The sequence below is a fragment of the Hemitrygon akajei genome, chromosome 14 (assembly GCF_048418815.1).
Source record: "Hemitrygon akajei chromosome 14, sHemAka1.3, whole genome shotgun sequence".
Taxonomy (NCBI): domain Eukaryota; kingdom Metazoa; phylum Chordata; class Chondrichthyes; order Myliobatiformes; family Dasyatidae; genus Hemitrygon; species Hemitrygon akajei.
Genome location: NC_133137.1, coordinates 7,576,663 through 7,595,655, shown reverse-complemented (window position 1 = coordinate 7,595,655; position 18,993 = coordinate 7,576,663). Strand labels below are relative to the sequence as shown.

General features: G+C 42.0%; 1 protein-coding gene across 2 annotated transcripts in view; it reads left to right on the top strand.

Annotated features, from left to right (window-relative positions):
* znrf3 (zinc and ring finger 3) overlaps window positions 1–18,241 on the top strand; it is a 242,171-nt gene extending 223,930 nt beyond the window's left edge. Inside the window, exon 9 of one of the 2 annotated variants that reach the window (XM_073065444.1) lies at window positions 16,913–18,241. In XM_073065444.1, coding sequence (XP_072921545.1) covers window positions 16,913–16,965 — 53 coding nt within the window. In that variant the 3' untranslated portion in view covers window positions 16,966–18,241. The remainder of the gene's footprint in view (window positions 1–16,912) is intronic. The other variant, XM_073065442.1, reaches the window with a different exon arrangement.
* The last annotated feature ends 752 nt before the right edge of the window (window positions 18,242–18,993 follow it).

Below are 18,993 nucleotides of genomic sequence, written 5' to 3'. Positions count from 1 at the left end.
TATAGAAACTGCCTAGAATTACCCTACTGCATAGCCCTCTATTTTTCGAAGCTCCATGTATCCATCTAAGAGTCTCTTTAAGGACCCTAATGTATCTGCCTCCACCACTGTCACTGGCAGTGCATTTTGTGCACCCATTACTCCCTGAGAAAGGAGAATGCATGGGTTTGAGGGGGTATTCAATTTATGAGGCTGCTTTCCTGAGGCTTCGGGAAGTGTGGATGAAGTCAATGGAGGGGAGGCTGGTTTACATAATAGACCGCACTGCGTTCATAGTTGTCTGCAATTTCTTGCAGTCTTGGGCAGAGCTATTCTCATACCAAGCAGTGTTGGATCCTGTTAGGATGCCTTCTGTGGTGTACTTGTGTAAATTGGCAAGGATCATCAGGAACTTAACAAATTCGGGGTTGCTCATTGCCCATGGCCAGAGACTTTCTCCATCAACCTATGGAGCCTGGTGTTCCTTTCAATGCCCTGTACTCAACAGTGCTCCTCTGTTGCCCTGGTGCTCAGTGAAACCCAGAGGTTCTTTGTTCCTTTTAAATTTATAGGATTCACTGGAAAAATATTATATTAAAAATGTGAATTAAGGTTGTGTTGTGCCGTGAATAACATCCTGTAAACATGAAACTCTATGACAATATGGCTCCATTGTGAATGTTGCATTATGGGAGTTTCACGATAGCACTCAGGGGAAGGAAAATCAGATGGGTGACCAGTTCATACCCCACGTTCTTGAGTAATCTTGGCCAAGCTGGGGCAGGAGGAGGGGGTTGGCCTGAAAGCATAACGTCACAGATTCTGCGTATCAAAAGCAAAAATAGAAACCCCTTTACGGGTCTGCTAGCTTTTGTGCATGTGAGGTCTTTAGACGTGAGCCCTCCATGACTGAGATTTGACTCATTCTACAGACACATGCCTATTCAATCCATAGAACCTATTGTGCAGACATTCCAATAGGTTATCTAATTCCCATCCCCACCCCCCCACTTACTTCCCAGCAACCTGCTCTCTTCACCTGCCCATCACTCCACCGAGTGTCACACCATCCACCTTTGCTGGGACAATTTACTGCAACGAGTTTTTCCACCAGCGTTTCAAGGGAGGAAACAGGAGCAAACTCCTAATTGTACTAGTACATTGTGACTGCAGGAAACAGGAGGCCAAACTGCACAGAGGCTTTTTTTGGGTGAAGCCAGGAAATGATTTTTAAAATAAAAAGTGATAAAGGCATTATTGGACTATCGGACAGGGTGGTGGAGGCAACAGCTGTGTAGGAAATATTAAACACTATAGGGCTGGAGGTAGCGGCTGTGGGAAGGGCTGCAAGCTTTTGCCCAGATAATAATCTACAGGAGAACAAACTTACTCTTTTTATCACAGCTATCTTGCAAAGATCTCCACTGTTGGCGGTAGTAGTCTAAGCTAAGTCACACCGATGTATAAAAATCTCTTCACAGTGGCCTCTTTTGCAGAGAAACTAACTTGTGTTGGACACGTTGGTCAATACGTATATGTTAATTGCCACAAACTCACCAGCTTCTCTGGCAGATCGATGTGTGCAAGAGCTGGAAAGTGTGGCCATCAGCAAAGTATCTTTCTCTAAAGCTTAGGTGGTGATGGATTAGAATGCCGGAGTTTAGTATCACACTTTAAACGCTACTCACAATGTTGCATTTATTTCCCTGTCACTGACCTCTCATCCTCCAATTCAGCTCAAACCTACAGTAATTATTTTGTTAAGCGTGTTGACATGACATTTTCTAGTAAAATTATAAAATATTGTGGGGGAGGAAGATTGTTTGTTTCTTTCCAAAGGCCAGATATCAATCATTGTCAATCTGATCTACTTTGAACTGGGAAGCAACTTTGCTGAGTACCTTTTTAACTCTTTACTGTATTCAAAGTCCTGATGTAGCCTGGGTAAAGGATACTGCAGGGTTATCATTTACTCTTTGATTTTAAAGGCAGAGAAGTGGTGAATATTAAAAAAACTACAGATTGTTAAATCCAGGATCGAGAAGCTGAACCAACCTAAACAAAGCAACTGGGACTCTTTCCCGTGTGCTTTCTTCATCTCCCTCTCAAGTCAGATCCAACGAAGGGTCCATGTGAAAGCTAGAGAAAACTATTTGCTGAAGGTAGATCTATTTAAATGGCATTTCTGGTACTGGAACATAGAACAGTACAAGCCCTTCGGCCCATAATGTTTGTGCTGGCCCTTTAATCTATTCCAAGGTCAATGTAATCTTTCCTTCCACAAATTCCTCTATTTTTTGCTTTCACTCATGTGCCTGTGTAAAAGTCCCTTGAATATCCCTGAATGTCCCTCTATTCCTCTACTCCCAGCCCTGGTATTGCATTCCACGCACCCGTTGCTGTCTGTGCGAAAATCCTTCCCCTGACCTTCCCCAACACTTTCCTCCAATTACTTCAAAATTATGTCTACTCATATTAGCTGTTGCCACCCTGGGGGAAAGGTGCTGGCTACCCATTCTATCTATGCGTCTTATCACCTTGTACAACTCTGTCTTCTCTGTTGCTTCTCATCGTCCTTCGCTCCAAAGAGAAAAGCCATAGCTTGTTTAATCTATCCCCGTAAGACATGCTCTCTAATCCAGGCAGCAGTCTGGTAAATCTCCACACTCTCCCTATTGGTTCAACACTTTCTATACTGAGGTGACCAGAAATGAACTCAATACTCCCACACGTGGTCTAACCAGAATTTTATATAGAGCTGCAAAATTACTTAGCAGTTCTTGAACAGTTGACTAATGAAGGCCAGCACACTATATACCTTTTTACCCACCTATTACATTGCCCTGTGTACTTCATCTGTTCAGAGCAATCACAGTTAACGTTTTACAAGTGTGGTATGTAGTCTAGCAATGCATACAACAGCGGTTTGAGTCCCAAATGGACACGATAGCATCCTTGTCCTGCTCTGCCACCAGTAGGTGGAGCAGCATTGATCGACGTCTGTTCAGTAGGCCGATGATTTTACTAGATCCTTTTACAGATGATTTTATGTTGCAAATGGAGACACACGGGAATGCAGACGCTGGAATCTGTATCCAAAGAAAATGAACTTCCCAACATTCACAACGTATCACTAGACTCTTCATTTCACCCCACCGATGTTGTGTGACCTGCTGAGCTCCCCCAGCAGTTTGATTTGGATTATATTTATAATCGTCTTTTGACCTATTTGCTCAAGAAAGTAGAAAAGACTGATTTTGGTGAACAAGATTTTATTGATAATCTAGTTGCCATGGTCATACTAAGAAGCATAATTTGTTGTTTTTATAATTGCAATTAAATTTTTTAAATAATCGCTGCCGGTAGGGCACTTCGGAAGAATTCCTACAACATAAAAGTCAAAATAAATTTATTATCAAAGTACATATATGACACCATATTCTGCCCTGAGGTTCATTTTCTTGCAGGCATTTACAGGAAAATAAAGAAATACACTGTCAAACAACCATTGTGCAAAAGACACAGTGCAAATTTTAAAATTACAGTAAATAAATAAATAATACTGAGGACATGAGTTGTAGAGTCCTTGACGTTGAGTCTGTAGATTGTGGAATGGTTTCAGAGTTGAGGTGAGTGAAGTTATCTTCGCTGGTGCAAGAGCCTGATGATATAGGCGAGAAGAGAATGATCTAGACGATGGGAGCCATTGATGACTCGCTCTTCGGCTGTCCATCGACTTCGATGTTGACTGAGGCCTGGGCAAGGTTGTACGGAAGACCGGCAGTTGCCCATGCTGCAAGTCTCCCCTCTCCACGATGTTGACCAAGGGAAGGGCACTAGGCCGGTACAGCTTGGGACCGGTGTCGTGGCAGAGCAGTGTGTGGTTAAGTGCCTTGCTCCAGGACGTTGAGCATTGCTGACAGTGCTCTTTACAATTGTGCTCAGTGGTGGGGGGTGGGGGGTGGCTTTGCCTGTGACCGACTGGACTGTATTACAGCAGCAGTTGAAGGAGTTAACAGGAGCTGGAACAAGGACTTAACTGAGAATATGTGATAATCTCTAAAGGCACCAGCACCTGCTCATTTTTCAAAGTCTTTACATACTGGTGTGCTGAAAGCCTACAATGAACTGTATCTTCAAATTTACTGCTGTTTAGATACAGTATTTGCAGATCTTTGGTACAAGATAGGTCTAAGTATACTTTCAAAGCAACCGGTGGTAGAGTTAAAGCTTGATAAAATCGACAGCTTAAGAGAGCCGCATGACATTGACTGAAACACACCCATCAATAAAAGCTGCTGGATTTTGTTGTTTGCACCCGTGCCACAGCATAAAAAAATACAGAATAAAAATTCTTAATGTAACATCTCATTATGCATCTCTATTGATTTGTTCAGTTCCTTGATATCTTTACGTCTTTTCCTTGACATTTGGATAATATTTATTATCCAATTGACATTTTCCTGGGAGTGTTAATTGGAATTGTGGGAGATACAGTGCCATGCTTCTCTTGCATTCTGTTTACTCAGAACAAATCATCGCACAGTGCAGATCAGGTTTCACCTTCTTCAGCTTTTACATTCCTCCCACTTTTACCCCCCCCCCCCCCGCATCAACCTGATTTCTCCCTCTCAGCTGGATTCACCCATCACCTATCAGCTCTTGCTGCACCACCTCTCCCTACCCTCTTGCCCCCTGCTTTCTTCCAGTCCTGGTAAGGGGTTTCGACTTGAAACACGGACTGTCCACTTCGTTCCATAGATGCTGCCTGACCTGCAGTGTTCCTCCAGCAAAGAGAGAATCTTTCGGGAAGACAGGTTGACAGTTCTGCCTGAAGGAGTCAGCTTTTCTCCCACCCTTCACTTGTCCACCTTTCTGCTGCTTTCCTGCATTTCTACATTGCCTTCCTCTTGCTGTGCCCCATTCCAGCCTCCACCGTCTGTTTTAGTAACCCGTTCAAGAAGCTTAATGATTCCTAAACAAGGCGTGCACCGAGGATCAGCTTTATTCACCCTATACATGTACATTTTTGGGAATTTGCTGTGGTGTGTGGCCATGCAACAAAAAAACAACACTCAACAATTATAAAATAATTAAGTATTAGTAAAAAGAAAACTTAGTATCAAAATACAGATATGGAATAAAATGTGCTTAAGTACATCAATACCAGCAATGTGAACAGCACAATGTGGTTTAAAGTGTTTTACTGTGCTTTGCAGTGACGGAGTTATTAGAGGGGGTGGGGGGTAACTGGAATGGTTGATCAGATTAACTGCCTTGTGAAGAAACTTTTAAGATGGCATTAAATAGTTTGTTTTAATAGCCCTACAGCGCTTTCCAGAATGGAGCTCTCGGAAGAGGCTGTTTGCAGGGTGGTGCTGTCTACAATGATTTGAAGAAGTGCCTGCCTCTTTCTCCTGGAAATATGAGGCTGCTACACTAGTTAAGAGCTCATAGTGTTACAGGAAGGATACTAGCATGGATAGAAGATTGGCTGAATGGCAGGAGGTGTAGAGTAGCAATAAATGGGGCCTTTTCTGTTTAACTGCTGATTATTAGTGGCGTTCTACCGGGTTCACTGTTGGGACTTCTTTTTACGTTATATGTCAATGATTTGGATGACGGAATTGATAGCTTTGTGGACAAGTTTGCAGATGACACAAAGTAGGTGAGGGGCAGGTAGTGCTGATGAAGCAGTAAGTTTGCAGAAGGATTTGGATAGATTAGGAGAAGGGCAAAGAAGTGGCAGATGGAATACGGTGGAGGGAAAAGAATGGTCTTACAGTTTGGTGGAAAGAATAAAGGCCAAGACTATTTTCTAAATGGGGGGAAATTTCAGAGATGGATTTGGGAGTCCTAGTGCAGAATTACCTAAAGGTTAACTTGCAGGTTGAGTCAGTGGTGAGGAAGGCAAATGCAATGTGGACTCATTCATTTCAAGAGGACTAGAATATAAAAGCAAGGAGGTAATGCTGAGGCTCTATAAGGCATTGGTCAGACTAGACTGGAAGTATTGTGATCAGCTCTGGGTCCCTTCTCTAAGAAAGGATGAGCTGTCTTTGGGGAGGGTTCAGAGGAAGTTCATGAGAACAAATCTTTTCTGCTGACCTGACAGCTCACTGTATTTTTTTGTACAGACAGCACATGCGCAAAGACAAATCCCCAAACATGCACCTGCCTATAGGTATGGACACGTTCCATCCAACCTCCACACCACTCCAGACACTTGTGTAAGCAACCCCTATTCACCTGCCTCTATGTGTGCACCTACACAGCCCTACCTGTGCATACACTGCACCACATGCTTACGTGATTTGAGTAGTGGACTGTTGCAGGTACTACAGCATTCCAACCACTCCTGAGAGAGGTCTAGCATCTTCCATTCAGCAATGTGCCTGTATGGTTCAAAATGTTGTTTATTATAACTAGCAGATAAAGTTATAATAAAGTTTATCGTAAATTGCTGCCAGATCATCCTACAACCATCCAAGCTTTCGGATGTTATCTCTGTAATTTGCTCATCTCAAGATTTTGTTGAATAACATTTGAGCGGCACATATGTGCCCTGGCAGATTAACTTCAGTAAATCAGATTACAGTAAATGATGATTTATCTTGCTGCAGAGAAGGAGGCTTCTTGGCCAATTTAGAAATGTCTGCTCTCTGTTGAACAGAAAAATCAATCAATCTCTATATTGCTGCAAATCTATTTCACTCAGATACCCATCCAATTTCTGTTTGAAGTTATTAATCATTTCTGCCTCCACCATCCTCATGGGTAGTGGATTCAAGATGCACTTGATGCACAGATAAGATCTTCCTCACATCCCCCACTATTAATCACCCCAAGTCCCCTATCATCAGCTAATAATAATTTTCATTTTTCTACCTTGCTTGACAACATAATGGAAAAGAGTCAACCTGTGTAATCTGTTTTGAATTCTGGAAGGATGTATCTGGCAGAGTCGATGAAGGAGAACTAGTTCCTGCTTGTTTTGCATTTTCAGGGGCTTTCAATAATGGCCTACACAAGAGGCTGGTGAACTATGTTACAATTCATGGATCTGAGGTAATGCACTACCATGGGATGAAAGCTGGTTAACAGAGGGGAAATAAATCGATAAAAAAGCAGGTCTTTCCCTGGTTGCTGGGCTGGGAGATTAGATGGGAGCTGCAGAGATCTACCTTCCAACTCCCATCTATTTACAATCTATAGCAACAATATCCCCGAGCAGATTCAATGCAACATTGCAAAGTGTGCTGGTGAGACAACTGAGAATGTGAGTGATGATGAGAATATAAAGAGGCTTCAAATGGATATAGGGAAAGTAAACAAGGAAACAAAGCACAACTGGTGGAGAATAATGTGGACAATGTGAGGTTATATACTGTGATAGCACAAACAGAAATGGTAGTTTTAAATAGAGACTAGGAGATGCAGATACTCAAAGGGATCTTAATTCCTTTGTAAAGAAGTTAAAGAAAGCTAACTTACAGGTGCAGCAGGCAGTTGTGAAGCCAAATGGTATGCTGGGCTTTACTGCAAGGGTATTTGAGTGTTAGAAGAAACATAACTACTGTTAAGTCTAGGTAGCGTTTTAGTTTCCTTCCCTAAGAACAAACATACAGTTACTGAGTTCATTCAAAACAGAAACTGTAGAATCAAAGGATATGGGGAAAGGCAGGACAGCAATGTTGATCGTGGTTTTGTGGAAGCGCAGAATAGTCTTATAGACAATAGACAGTAGGTGCAGGAGTAGGCCATTCGGCCCTTCTAGCCAGCGCCACCATTCACTGTGATCATGGCTGATCATACACAATCAGTACCCCGTTCCTGCCCTCTCCCCATATCCCTTGACCCCGCTATCTATAAGAGCTCCATCTAACTCTCTCTTGAATGCATCCAGAGACTTGGCCTCCACTGCCTTCTGGGGCAGAGCATTCCACATATCCACCACTCTCTGGGTGAAAAAGTTTTTCCGCATCTCTGTTCTAAATGGCCTACCCCTTATTCTTAAACTGTGGCCTCTAGTTCTGGACTCACCCATCAGCGGGAACATGCTTCCTGCCTCCAGTGTGTCCAATCCCTTAATAATCTTATATGTTTCAATCAGATCCCCTCTCATCCTTCTAAATTCCAGTCTTGTGAAGTCAAATGGCCCACTTCTGTTCCTAATCTATATTAAACTTATGCTAAGCATTTATACCTCTAGAAAATCTTCCTAAACCTCTCTTGCTCCAAGAAAAGCATCCCAAACTACTCTATCCCCATCTTGAAGATAAAATCCCTAACCTCTTGGATCATTTGCGTCCTTCCTAAAATGTGGTGGCCATAGCAGTACAGAGCTCCCACCCCCACCTTCTTACTCTGACTTCTCATCGTTTTTTCCATTCCTGATGAAGGGTCTGGGCCCAAAACGATGACTGTTTATTCCCTTCCATAGTTGCTGCCTGGTCTGTTGAGTTTCTCCAGCATTTTGTGTGCATTGCAGGACATAATTCCTAGTTGAACCTTATTGAACTTTAGTATAAATGTTCTTCTTTTACACTAACATTTTTGAAATATAAGGTGCATTGCTCAGACCTCTTCCACCATCTTCTCAAATGCACACAAGCTTCTGAGCAACTGTGCCACCTCCTTCACCAGCATTCTCTGTGACTCCATCAAAACGTTCAATTAGTTAAAAATGACCCTTGCTTTACAAACCTATGCTGGTTATCCTTAATCAATTAAAACCTCTGCAAATGACTGGTCAGGTTTTGCACAAATAAAAGTTCTAAAATCCTACCCGCCACTGACATTAGTCCAACAGTTACTTGGAACATCCTTGTATCTTTTCTTCTCAGCAGTACTACATCACCTTGAACTTCTCTGCATTAAATTCCATCTTGCCTGCCCACTCTTGGTCTCCTGTAGTTGATTGGCAACATTCTTGCCTTTTGCCCTCACGAAAAAGAGATGAGGAGGAATTTCTTTAGCAAGCGAGTGGGGAACCTGTGGAATTGATAGCCTCAGACAGAGGCGGAGGCCAAGTCATGGGGGATATTTAAAGCAGAGGTTGATAGGCTCTTGATGTAAGGGTATCAAAGGTGGCGGGGAGAAGGCAGGAGAGTGGGGTTGATTAATAAATCAGCCAAGATGGAATAGCAAAGCAGACTCAATGGGTTAAATGGCCAAATTCTGCTCCTATCTCTTACGATTGCACCCTGTTTGATTTTCCTCGTAAATTTTGAAATTTTACTCTTTGTACAATTTACCATCACCTGTTTTATATCCTTGTTTTTATTTATATCCTTAATCTCATTTAATAATCATCCTTCTATACGGCAGCTTGTCAAACACTTCCTTAAACTCCACCTGGATTGTATCCCATTCATTAATTTTTCTCTTGTTGCTATACCAGACAGTTCAGTTAGGTTAGTTATAATCTGTGCATGCTCTCATTAATTGGGTCTTGCTGAACCTAGCAACAAGGAATATCTCTGTACTTCTTCTCGAATATGTAAATTGAGTTTTCCACTTTCCCATTTCAAGGGATATTAGAAACTTGGTTCGAAAAAAGAGGGATGTCTACAATAGATATAGGCAGCATGGAGTAAAGGAATTGCTCGAGGAATATAAAGAATGTAAAAGGAAACTTAAGAAAGAGATTAGAAAAGCTAAAAGAAGTTACGAGTTTGGTTTGGCAAATAAGGTGGAAGTAAATCCGAAAGGCTTCTACAGTTATATTAAAAGCAAGAGGATAGTGAGGGATAAAATTGGTCCCTTAGAGAATCAGGGTGGTCAGCTATGTTTGGAGCCGAGGGAGATGGGAGAGATTTTGAACGATTTCTTCTCTTCGGTATTCACTAAGGAGAAGGATATTGAATGGTGTAAGGTGTGGGAAACAAGTAAGGAAGTTATGGAACCTATGACAATTAAAGAGGTGGAATTACTGGCGCTTTTAAGAAATTTAAAAGTGGATAAATCTCCGGGTCATGACCGGATATTCCCCAGGACCTTGAGGGAAGTTTGTGTAGAGATAGCAGGAGCTCTGACGGAGATCTTTCAGATGTCATTAGAAACGGGGATTGTGCCGGAGGATTGGCGTATTGCTCATGTGGTTCCATTGTTTAAAAAGGGTTCTAGAAGTAAGCCTGGCAATTATAGACCTGTCAGTTTGACATCAGTGGTGGGTAAATTAATGGAAAGTATTCTTAGAGATAGTATTTATAATTATCTGGATAGACAGGATCTGATTAGGAGTAGCCAGCATGGATTTGTGCGTGGAAGGTCATGTTTGACGAACCTTATTGAATTTTTTGAAGTAGTTACGAGGAATGTTGACAAGGGTAAGGCAGTGGATGTAGTCTATATGGACTTCAGCAAGGCCTTTGACAAAGTTCCACATGGAAGGTTAGTTAAGAAGGTTCAGTCGTTAGGTATTAATGCTGGAGTAATAAAATGGATTCAACAGTGGCTAGATGGGAGATGCCAGAGAGTAGTGGTGGATAATTGTTTATCGGGATGGAGGCCGGTGACTAGCGGGGTGCCTCAGGGATCTGTTTTGGGCCCAATGTTGTTTGTAATAAACATAAATGATCTGGATGATGGGGTGGTAAATTGAATTAGTAAGTATGCCGATTATACTAAGGTAGGAGGTGTTGTGGATAATGAGGTGGGTTTTCAAAGCTTGCAGGGAGATTTATGCCGGTTAGAAGAATGGTCTGAACGTTGGCAGATGGAGTTTAATGCTGAGAAGTGTGAGGTTCTACATTTTGGCAGGAATAATCCAAATAGAACATACAGGGTAAATGGTAGGGCATTGAGGAATGCAGTGGAACAGAGAGATCTAGGAATAACAGTGCATAGTTCCCTGAAGGTGGAGTCTCATGTAGATAGGGTGGTGAAGAAGGCTTTTGGAACGCTGGCCTTTATAAATCAGAGCATTGAGTACAGAAGTTGGGATGTAATGTTAAAATTGTACAAGGCATTGGTAAGGCCAAATTTGGAATATTGTGTACAGTTCTGGTCACCGAATTATAGGAAAGATATCAATAAATTAGAGAGAGCGTGCAGAGACGATTTACTAGGATGTTACCTGGGTTTCAGCACTTAAGTTACAGAGAAAGGTTGAACAAGTTAGGTCTCTATTCATTGGAGCATAGAAGGTTGAGTGGGGATTTGATCGAGGTATTTAAAATGTTGAGAGGGATAGATAGAGTTGACGTGAATAGGCTGTTTCCATTGAGAGTAGGGGAGATTCAAACGAGAGGACATGATTTGAGAGTTAGGGGGCAAAAGTTTAAGGGAAACACGAGGGGGTATTTCTTTACTCAGAGAGTGATAGCTGTGTGGAATGAGCTTCCTGTAGAAGTAGTAGAGGCCAGTTCAGTTGTGTCATTTAAGGTAAAATTGGATAGGTATATGGACAGGAAAGGAGTGGAGGGTTATGGGCTGAGTGCGGGTAGGTGGGACTAGGTGAGATTAAGAGTTCGGCACGGACTAGGAGGGCCGGAATGGCCTGTTTCCGTGCTGTGATTGTTATATGTTATATGTTATTTGGGAAATATCGGAAGGTTACGGCAAACCCTTCATTGCATGGCAACCCTAACTGAAAGCTGTCTGGATTCTGGATCAGTGGCTTACCCACGATAAGCATAGTAAGACCATCCGGTCTGTCAGTTCCCATTGTCCATCCCCTGCCCCCTCTCTGCTTCTGTTGATATTTTGCTTGCATGCTCCTCTCCCCCACTGTAAGGAGTTTGTACATTTTCCTGTTACCATCTAGGTTTCCGCTGGGTGCTCAGATTTCCTATGGTTATTGATTTGTGGGCAAGCTATGTTGGTGCGGGGCGTGCGGCAACTCTTGTGGGTTGCCCCCAGTACAATCCTGGGACTGTGATGCAAAACAGCACATTTCACTGTTTGTTTCGATGTACATGTGACAAATAAAGCTAACCTTTAAATCTGTAATATACTCCTAGCTTTCCAAGTTCAAGTCATCTGGCTACATACATTCAATATAACGGCACAACCTTTCTCTGGACTACGGTACACCCACAGTACATATATCACACACAGCACCTAAAACAAAACATTAGCACAATGAGTTAATAAAATATAATTCAAAATCCATGTGAAGTCACAGCATAGGTAAGCAGTAATCAGTCAATTTTTGGTTGTCCTAGTGACGAGACCTCGGTGCTGGCAGAGTGTTCATTATTAGTCTCACAGCATGAGGGAAGAAGCTAATACACAGTCTGGCAGACTCGGTCCTGTTGCTCCTGTACCTCCTTCCTGATGGTAGTGGGTCAAAGAGATTCTGGGATGCGTCACAGAGATCGTCAACAGTGCTTCGGGCCCTTTGTGTACAACACTCTTGGTAAATGTCACAAATGGGGGTAGGGGAGACCCCCAACGATCCTCCCGGTGGTCTTCACTGTCTTCTGCAGGGTCCTGTGGTCCAATAGCTTGCAGCTTCCATACCACACAATGATGCAGCCAGACGGACACTCGATGTTGCTCCTGTAGAACAGGGCAGGGATCCCTGCCCACCTCAGAAAGTGTAGACACTGCTGTGCCTTCTTGATTAATGAGGAGGCATTGTAGGTCCCAGTTAGATCATCTGTTCCGTGCACACCAAGGAACGTGATGTTTCCCTGCACTGTATTATTGGAATTTGACAATGTGACCGGTCCACATTGCAAGAAGTTACAATTCCATAACAACTAATTAGCTGTGAAGCATTTTGAGATGTGATGGACAGTTTTTGAAGAGGATCTTAAGATTTTTTTTTACTGTAAATACTCTGTCCTGTGATTACAAGCCAGCCAGGACAGTTAGAATTTCCTTGATGTTACCGCAGTCATTTTAAGGATCATGTTATATTAACTACAGTATTCCACATTTAGTTCTTTATCATCTCCATGACTGATTATTGTTGTTCACAGCTCCCAGGGAGGTCAAGCTCAACCATTCTAGCTGAATGAAGTATTGCCCTGAATATCAGCGGAAAGTCTGTGACCTTCTGAAGGCATTCAAATGCAAGTGGCAGGAGTGCCTGCACCCCAATATCAAATTGTCACTTTAGTGTTGGAATTACTTGCGGTTTCGCCCCTATCACTTTGTTAGGTTCTGTTGGTTGTTAATGCAAATGATGCATTTCATTATGTATTTCAGTGATCAGTCAGTGGCCACTTTATTAGGTACATTTGTACTAGAACTAAGTGATGTAGCCTCAAGATTCGGGGGATTAACCGCTTTTCCCAGAGAGTGGTGAATCTGTGGAATTTTCTGTCCAATGAAGCAGTGGAGGCTACATCAGTAAATATATTTAAGACAAGGTTGGATAGATTTTTGCATAGTAAGGGAATTAAGGGTTATGGGGAAAAGACAGGTAGATGGAGATGAGCCCATGGCCAGATCAGTCATGATCTTATTGGATGGCGGAGCAGGCTCGACGGGCAAGATGGCCGACTCCTGCTCCTATTTCTTATGTTGGTATCTGCTGTACAAGGTGACAGTAATTCAAGGAACCAAGCTTTACAAGAATGGTGTGCAGCAGAGCTTCTCTTAATGCACAGCATGTCACAAACACAAGGAAGCCTGGATGCTGGAAATCCAGAGCAACACACACAAAATGCCGGAGGAACCCAGCAGGTCGGGCAGCATCTGTGGAAATGAATAGATGTCAGCGTTTCGGGCTGAGACCCTTCTTCAGGACTGAGATGGAAGGGGGAAGATGCCAGAATAAAAAGGAGCAGTGGTGGGGGGAGGGAAGGAGGCTAGCTGGAAGGTGATGGGTGAAGCCAGATGGGTGGGAAATGTCAAGGGCTGGAGAAGGAATCTGATATGAGCGGAGAAAGGGAAGGAGGAGGGGATCCAGGAGGAATTGATAGACAGTTGAGAAGAGGTAAAATATCAGAGTGGGGAATTGAGGAAGTGAGGTGGGGGGGGGGGGGGTGGATTTGTTTACCGGAAGGAGAAACCTTGAACATTAAAGTGGATGGGCTGTAATAGCGGAAGACCAAGAACCTACTCGGAGCTAGCTAATAAAGTGGCCACTGAGGGTATGTTTTGATAAATGAATCTGAACTTTTGCAATACTGGCTTTGTGTGGCAGTGCTTAGCACATTTGTAAAGCATTAGTATTTAGAGTACAGTGCACTTCTGAAGATCGGAGTCTAATTGGGAACAGCTACAACTGCCCTTGAGCAGTCTGAAAAGGTAAAAACAGTCAAACTTAAGTATGCATTTAAAAAATTTAAATCAAGAAAAAATGTGAAGATGAAGGGAGCTGACAGGGCAGCAGTTCAGTAATGTGATGTAGTCGACTTTAAATAAGCAACATGAGAATCGTGCCGATCCACATCAATCCTATTGTGTAGAACCAGTCAGTCTTTTTCAATTAAATTTGTTGATTCTCCAATTATATTTCTCCTTTCCTCCCTGAAGATGCTGACTACACTGACATATTGTGAATGAGTAGTTGATGCAAATGGAAAATAAGATGTAGTGAAGGTGAGAGGGGGTAGGTTCAAGGGGGATGTGAAGGGGTAAGTTTTTTACTCAGAGTGGTGGATGTCTGGAATGTGCTGCCTAGTATGGTGATAGAAGCAAATATATTAGAGGCTTTCAAGAGAAGTTTAGATAGGTACATTAATATGAGAAAGATGGAGGGTATGGGCATTGTGTAGATAGGAGGGATTAATTTTGATGGGTGTTTGATTTATTTTTTAGCTGATTTGGCACGAATGTGCTGTACTGTTCCATGTTCCATGTTCACAATATGCTGAAAATACTCAGCAGGCCCTGCAGCTTCTATAGAGAGAGAACTTGGGCTGGTGTTTAGATTGCAGACCCTTCATCAAATCTGGAACAAAAAGTGAGGAAGAATGTGTGTTATAAGTTGCAGAGAAGGAGTGAGTGACTGTCCATGACAGGTTGTGGGACCAAGTGACACAATACTTTGGAGCTCTCTGGTTATTTGAACAAGGAAGGATATTGAAGAGATGGGAGAGAAAGACCGCACTGGAACCCTAAATAAACTACCCTGGATTGCAAATGATTTATGGAGGGTTATTTGTGTTCTGGGGTGGTGGAAAGTAATAAGGTACAAGGACATGCATTATATCCTGCAGCTTCCTTCAGAAAAGAGTGGACCACACTAACATTACTTGTGACACGTACATTGAAACATACAGTGAAATGCATCATTTTGCGCAAACGAGCAATGCAGGTAGAGGGTTGGACTGGGACAGACCGCACGTGCTGTCACACTCTCCAGCCGTAACTGTGTACATCTTTGGAATTTGCGTGGAAGCCAGGGAGAACAGGCAGTGGCGGGAATCAATCCCCAATCCGTGATTGCTGGCACTGTAAAAGAGTTTGCTCACCTCTACGCTACTGCGCCGCCCAGATGGTAGAAAGGGAAGAGTGAACCTGTGAGTGACAAGGGGATAGTCCCTTCAGAAGGATGAAAGAGGAGCTGGAAATTTCTGCATCTTTAACGAGAGGCAATAAAAATGCAGTCAATAGTGCAATTTCATTGAAGGTGGTGGAAGTTACTGAGGGTGGTCCATCGACCGATAAGACATTGTGAGTATGGAAGCTCTGTCGCAAAGGGTGAGTCTAGCAGGTCATTACCACTGGGTTTGAGGACTACTTGGAGGTGGGGAGTCAAAGCTAGTTTGAATCTACTATACGTCACCGTTCACTTCTCAGCTGGGGATATTGAACAGCAACCAGGAATTAAAGTTGTGGAGGTCATAATTTCCCACTTTCACCCAGGGAGTTGAGTAGGACATAGATGTTTTTTTTTTGGTCATTTGCGTTCATTTTGAGGTGGTGATGTCGCTCAAATGCTGGGTACTTGAGAGATACGGATTCCCTAAACCATTCCAAGGTGTGATTCTGAACAAAGATTGGAAGCAGTTAACTCACTGGGAAGGTACCCAGTGGTATTCTGTCCCCAGCAAGGCTATAAAGACTTGACCATTGAGTATGTTCAAGAGAAAAATGGATAGTTGTTTTGTGATTGTTGAATTAAGGAGGAGGTGTAAAGGGTTGAATGAGCTACACTTGCATCTACTTTTCGTGGATTTTATTGAACAGTTCCACCATCATATATACAGGAGTGAAACGATATTGATAAAATGACTGGCAAAATAATATAAGTCAAAGCTTTCACACACAGTGATTGTCCTGACCTAGAATACACCTCAAGGAAGAACATTGTAATCAAATTAAATTATCTCCTTCACATGGAACATAGATACTTGAGACAGAAAGGAAATGCAGTAATTGCTGTGTTGTGGGGAAAGAGCCAAGGTATATATTGGACAGGATCTGTCTCGTAAAGAGCTAGCACAGACTTGCTGGGTCAAATGGCCTCTTTTTGTATTGCACATTGAAGTGCAGATCAAACCCAGGTCTGCCAGCTGGCTACATTTCTCACCTCACTCATTTGACACAAATAGGATGTTCTGCATTCTGGAAAGATGAGAGGACTGAGGGGTCAGTTCCCTGGAGGGCAGGAATTCATAATCAACTCATTAAACAGAAAATGCAAACAAACAAGTTTCCATCTGACTAAAGACCTGCCCTTGGCAAATCTGAGAAGCCATTCCTAGATGTGCGTTCATTGTATTCCCGATCGTAACCATGGTGATGCTGCTGATAAGTCCATACCTTAAATTTGATCGTTGGGAATTTCTGCATTGATAGATTATTTGTTGTGCAGAGAATCTGACCACTTCTCCCTCAGTCCTTGTCAAAAGTATACCAAATAATGTCACAGTTCACTTTGCTGTTAGCAGGATAGTAACTTTGAATGGATGACGGTTACTTGATGATAAAGAAATCCACCTATAGGTCGGAATTTCAAAAACTTACTTTTTTAGTGAGAGTTCATTCCTCATTGGTAACCATGTTCTATTTCTTCTTTCTGTAGGGTCCGGACCATCTTTGCTAGAGAAAGAGTTTGTCACTGAACAGAACATCTGATATTTTTTAATATATATATAAAAAAGTATATATATATGTGTGTGTGTGTAAATAAGTACGGAGATACGGGAAGCAATCAATAAAACTCCAAACCCAGTCCTTAACCGACTGTTTTAGCTTTGACAAAACACACAGAAGTGATATCTGGAGAAAGACACCAAATCTGATGCATCTTCCCACGACTGAGTTCGTGCTGCTTGTCTTGTGAGATCAAGATCTGCTGTTATTTAAAACCCTGCTGCCCTTTGTTGCAAGGCAACAAAACTACTGTTGTCAAGGAACATCAGGAATAAACTTCGATCCGTTGTCCAAGGGATTTTTGAGCCTTCTACATGCTCAGGGTTACGGTTGCCTTAGTAAGTCAGCAATATGAAATGTAAGAAGAGCAAACAGAGAAAAGGGCGGGAGAAATGAGGCTGCGGAAGGGAAAATTGGAGGGAGGGAAAACAAGTTGGGTTGGGGATGGGGAGGGAAGCGACAGCCATTTTGTGGCTGTTACTGAATGTTTTTCACTGTGCTGTATCAAGAGAACCCAGATTAGCTATAACAAGCACTCACGGAAGCCGTGGAGCGAGCTGAGTGACACGGCAATGGTTGGGTTTATGTTTAGTGCACCCATATTGAAAGGCACCACAGTAGAGTTTTATGTACACAGTAATGCCTTTGCTGCCTGACCAGTCGATGCAAAGTAACAATTTTGTTGGGTACTTAAGGCACTATTTTATATTTGTAGCACTTAAAAAGATTTGTCTGAAATTTCTTGTAAAGAATTATAAAATGGTCAAGAGTTCCCTCCGTCATTACCAGTTTTTTTTTCTAACGTGTTAAAAAGGCTAGAAATTGTCTGTGTATATTCTGTATATGTATAGTGGCACATTTCATTTATGGAAATATGTTCTCAGAATATTTATTTACTAATATATTTATCTTAAGCCATGTCTTATGTGGAGAGTGTATGACATAATGAAATAATCATTGGAAAATCACTAACATGGGACCTTGTAAATACATGATAATTGCACACAAAGATTAAATATTCTCTGACCAAAAAACTGATTTTAAATTTTAGTACTATACAGTTTTGTAACAAAAAAAATGTACAAATGTCTGTGAAAAATACAGTTTTATCAAGTAAATCTTTACTGACGCTTTCTTGTGGCTCGACATCAAATCTTAATGTGTTTTTGATACTTGTTGCTAATTTCTGTATGCTTGAGTCAAAATGATAGTCAAAATCTTCTGTGTATTTTTGTTGCTGAATGTTCAGTGTGGTTAATTATCAGCCATAGCTACAACTGGTAGCACTCGTTTTGAGTCCTAGGTAACGACAGTGTCGATTGGTTCTGAGATGTACGTTAAAACCAGGCAGAATCTTGTGATGTAAAAGATGCCCCATAAAAACAAGTCTTTTCCTGGAAAGTTATTCATAGAAATCTTTTAAAAAAGTGGGCTTGTGCCTCTGAAGACTAGCTTCACACGTGGCAGGGTGATTGTGTGCACATTACATATCTTGTTACCTTACAAGAAATGAATCTCTTTATTTTCAGGCAAGATCTGCATTCTCCAAAGCAGTTTTTACCGAGATAAAGTTCCCCCAAAAGGTATCAAGAGTGATGTCTAAATGAAAAATTTGTTTGCATTGAGAGTTTCAACTTTGCTGAACTAAAAAAAACAGATTTATACTTGACCTTGCAGCAACCAGCTATAATAGATGCTGTTTTTCCTGAAGATGCAATATTTGAAGGACCAGCACTCAAAAATTGTACGCTTTGTTTCCACTGAGAACTTTGACTTCCTGTGGCCTCAAATGCAACGTGAGTCTTAGTTGCTCTTTCCGTGGAAGACAACTCAAATCAAGCCACCATCACTGTGTTTTTTGAAGTATGTGATTGTACTGGAGAAGCTGTGGAGATTCATGAGGATATTGTCAGAACTGAAGAAAGATGGATAGGCTGAGATTATTTTTATTGGATAGTTCAGGAGCATTTCAGGCTGTTCCTACCGATCTCTTGCACATCTCACAGTTTG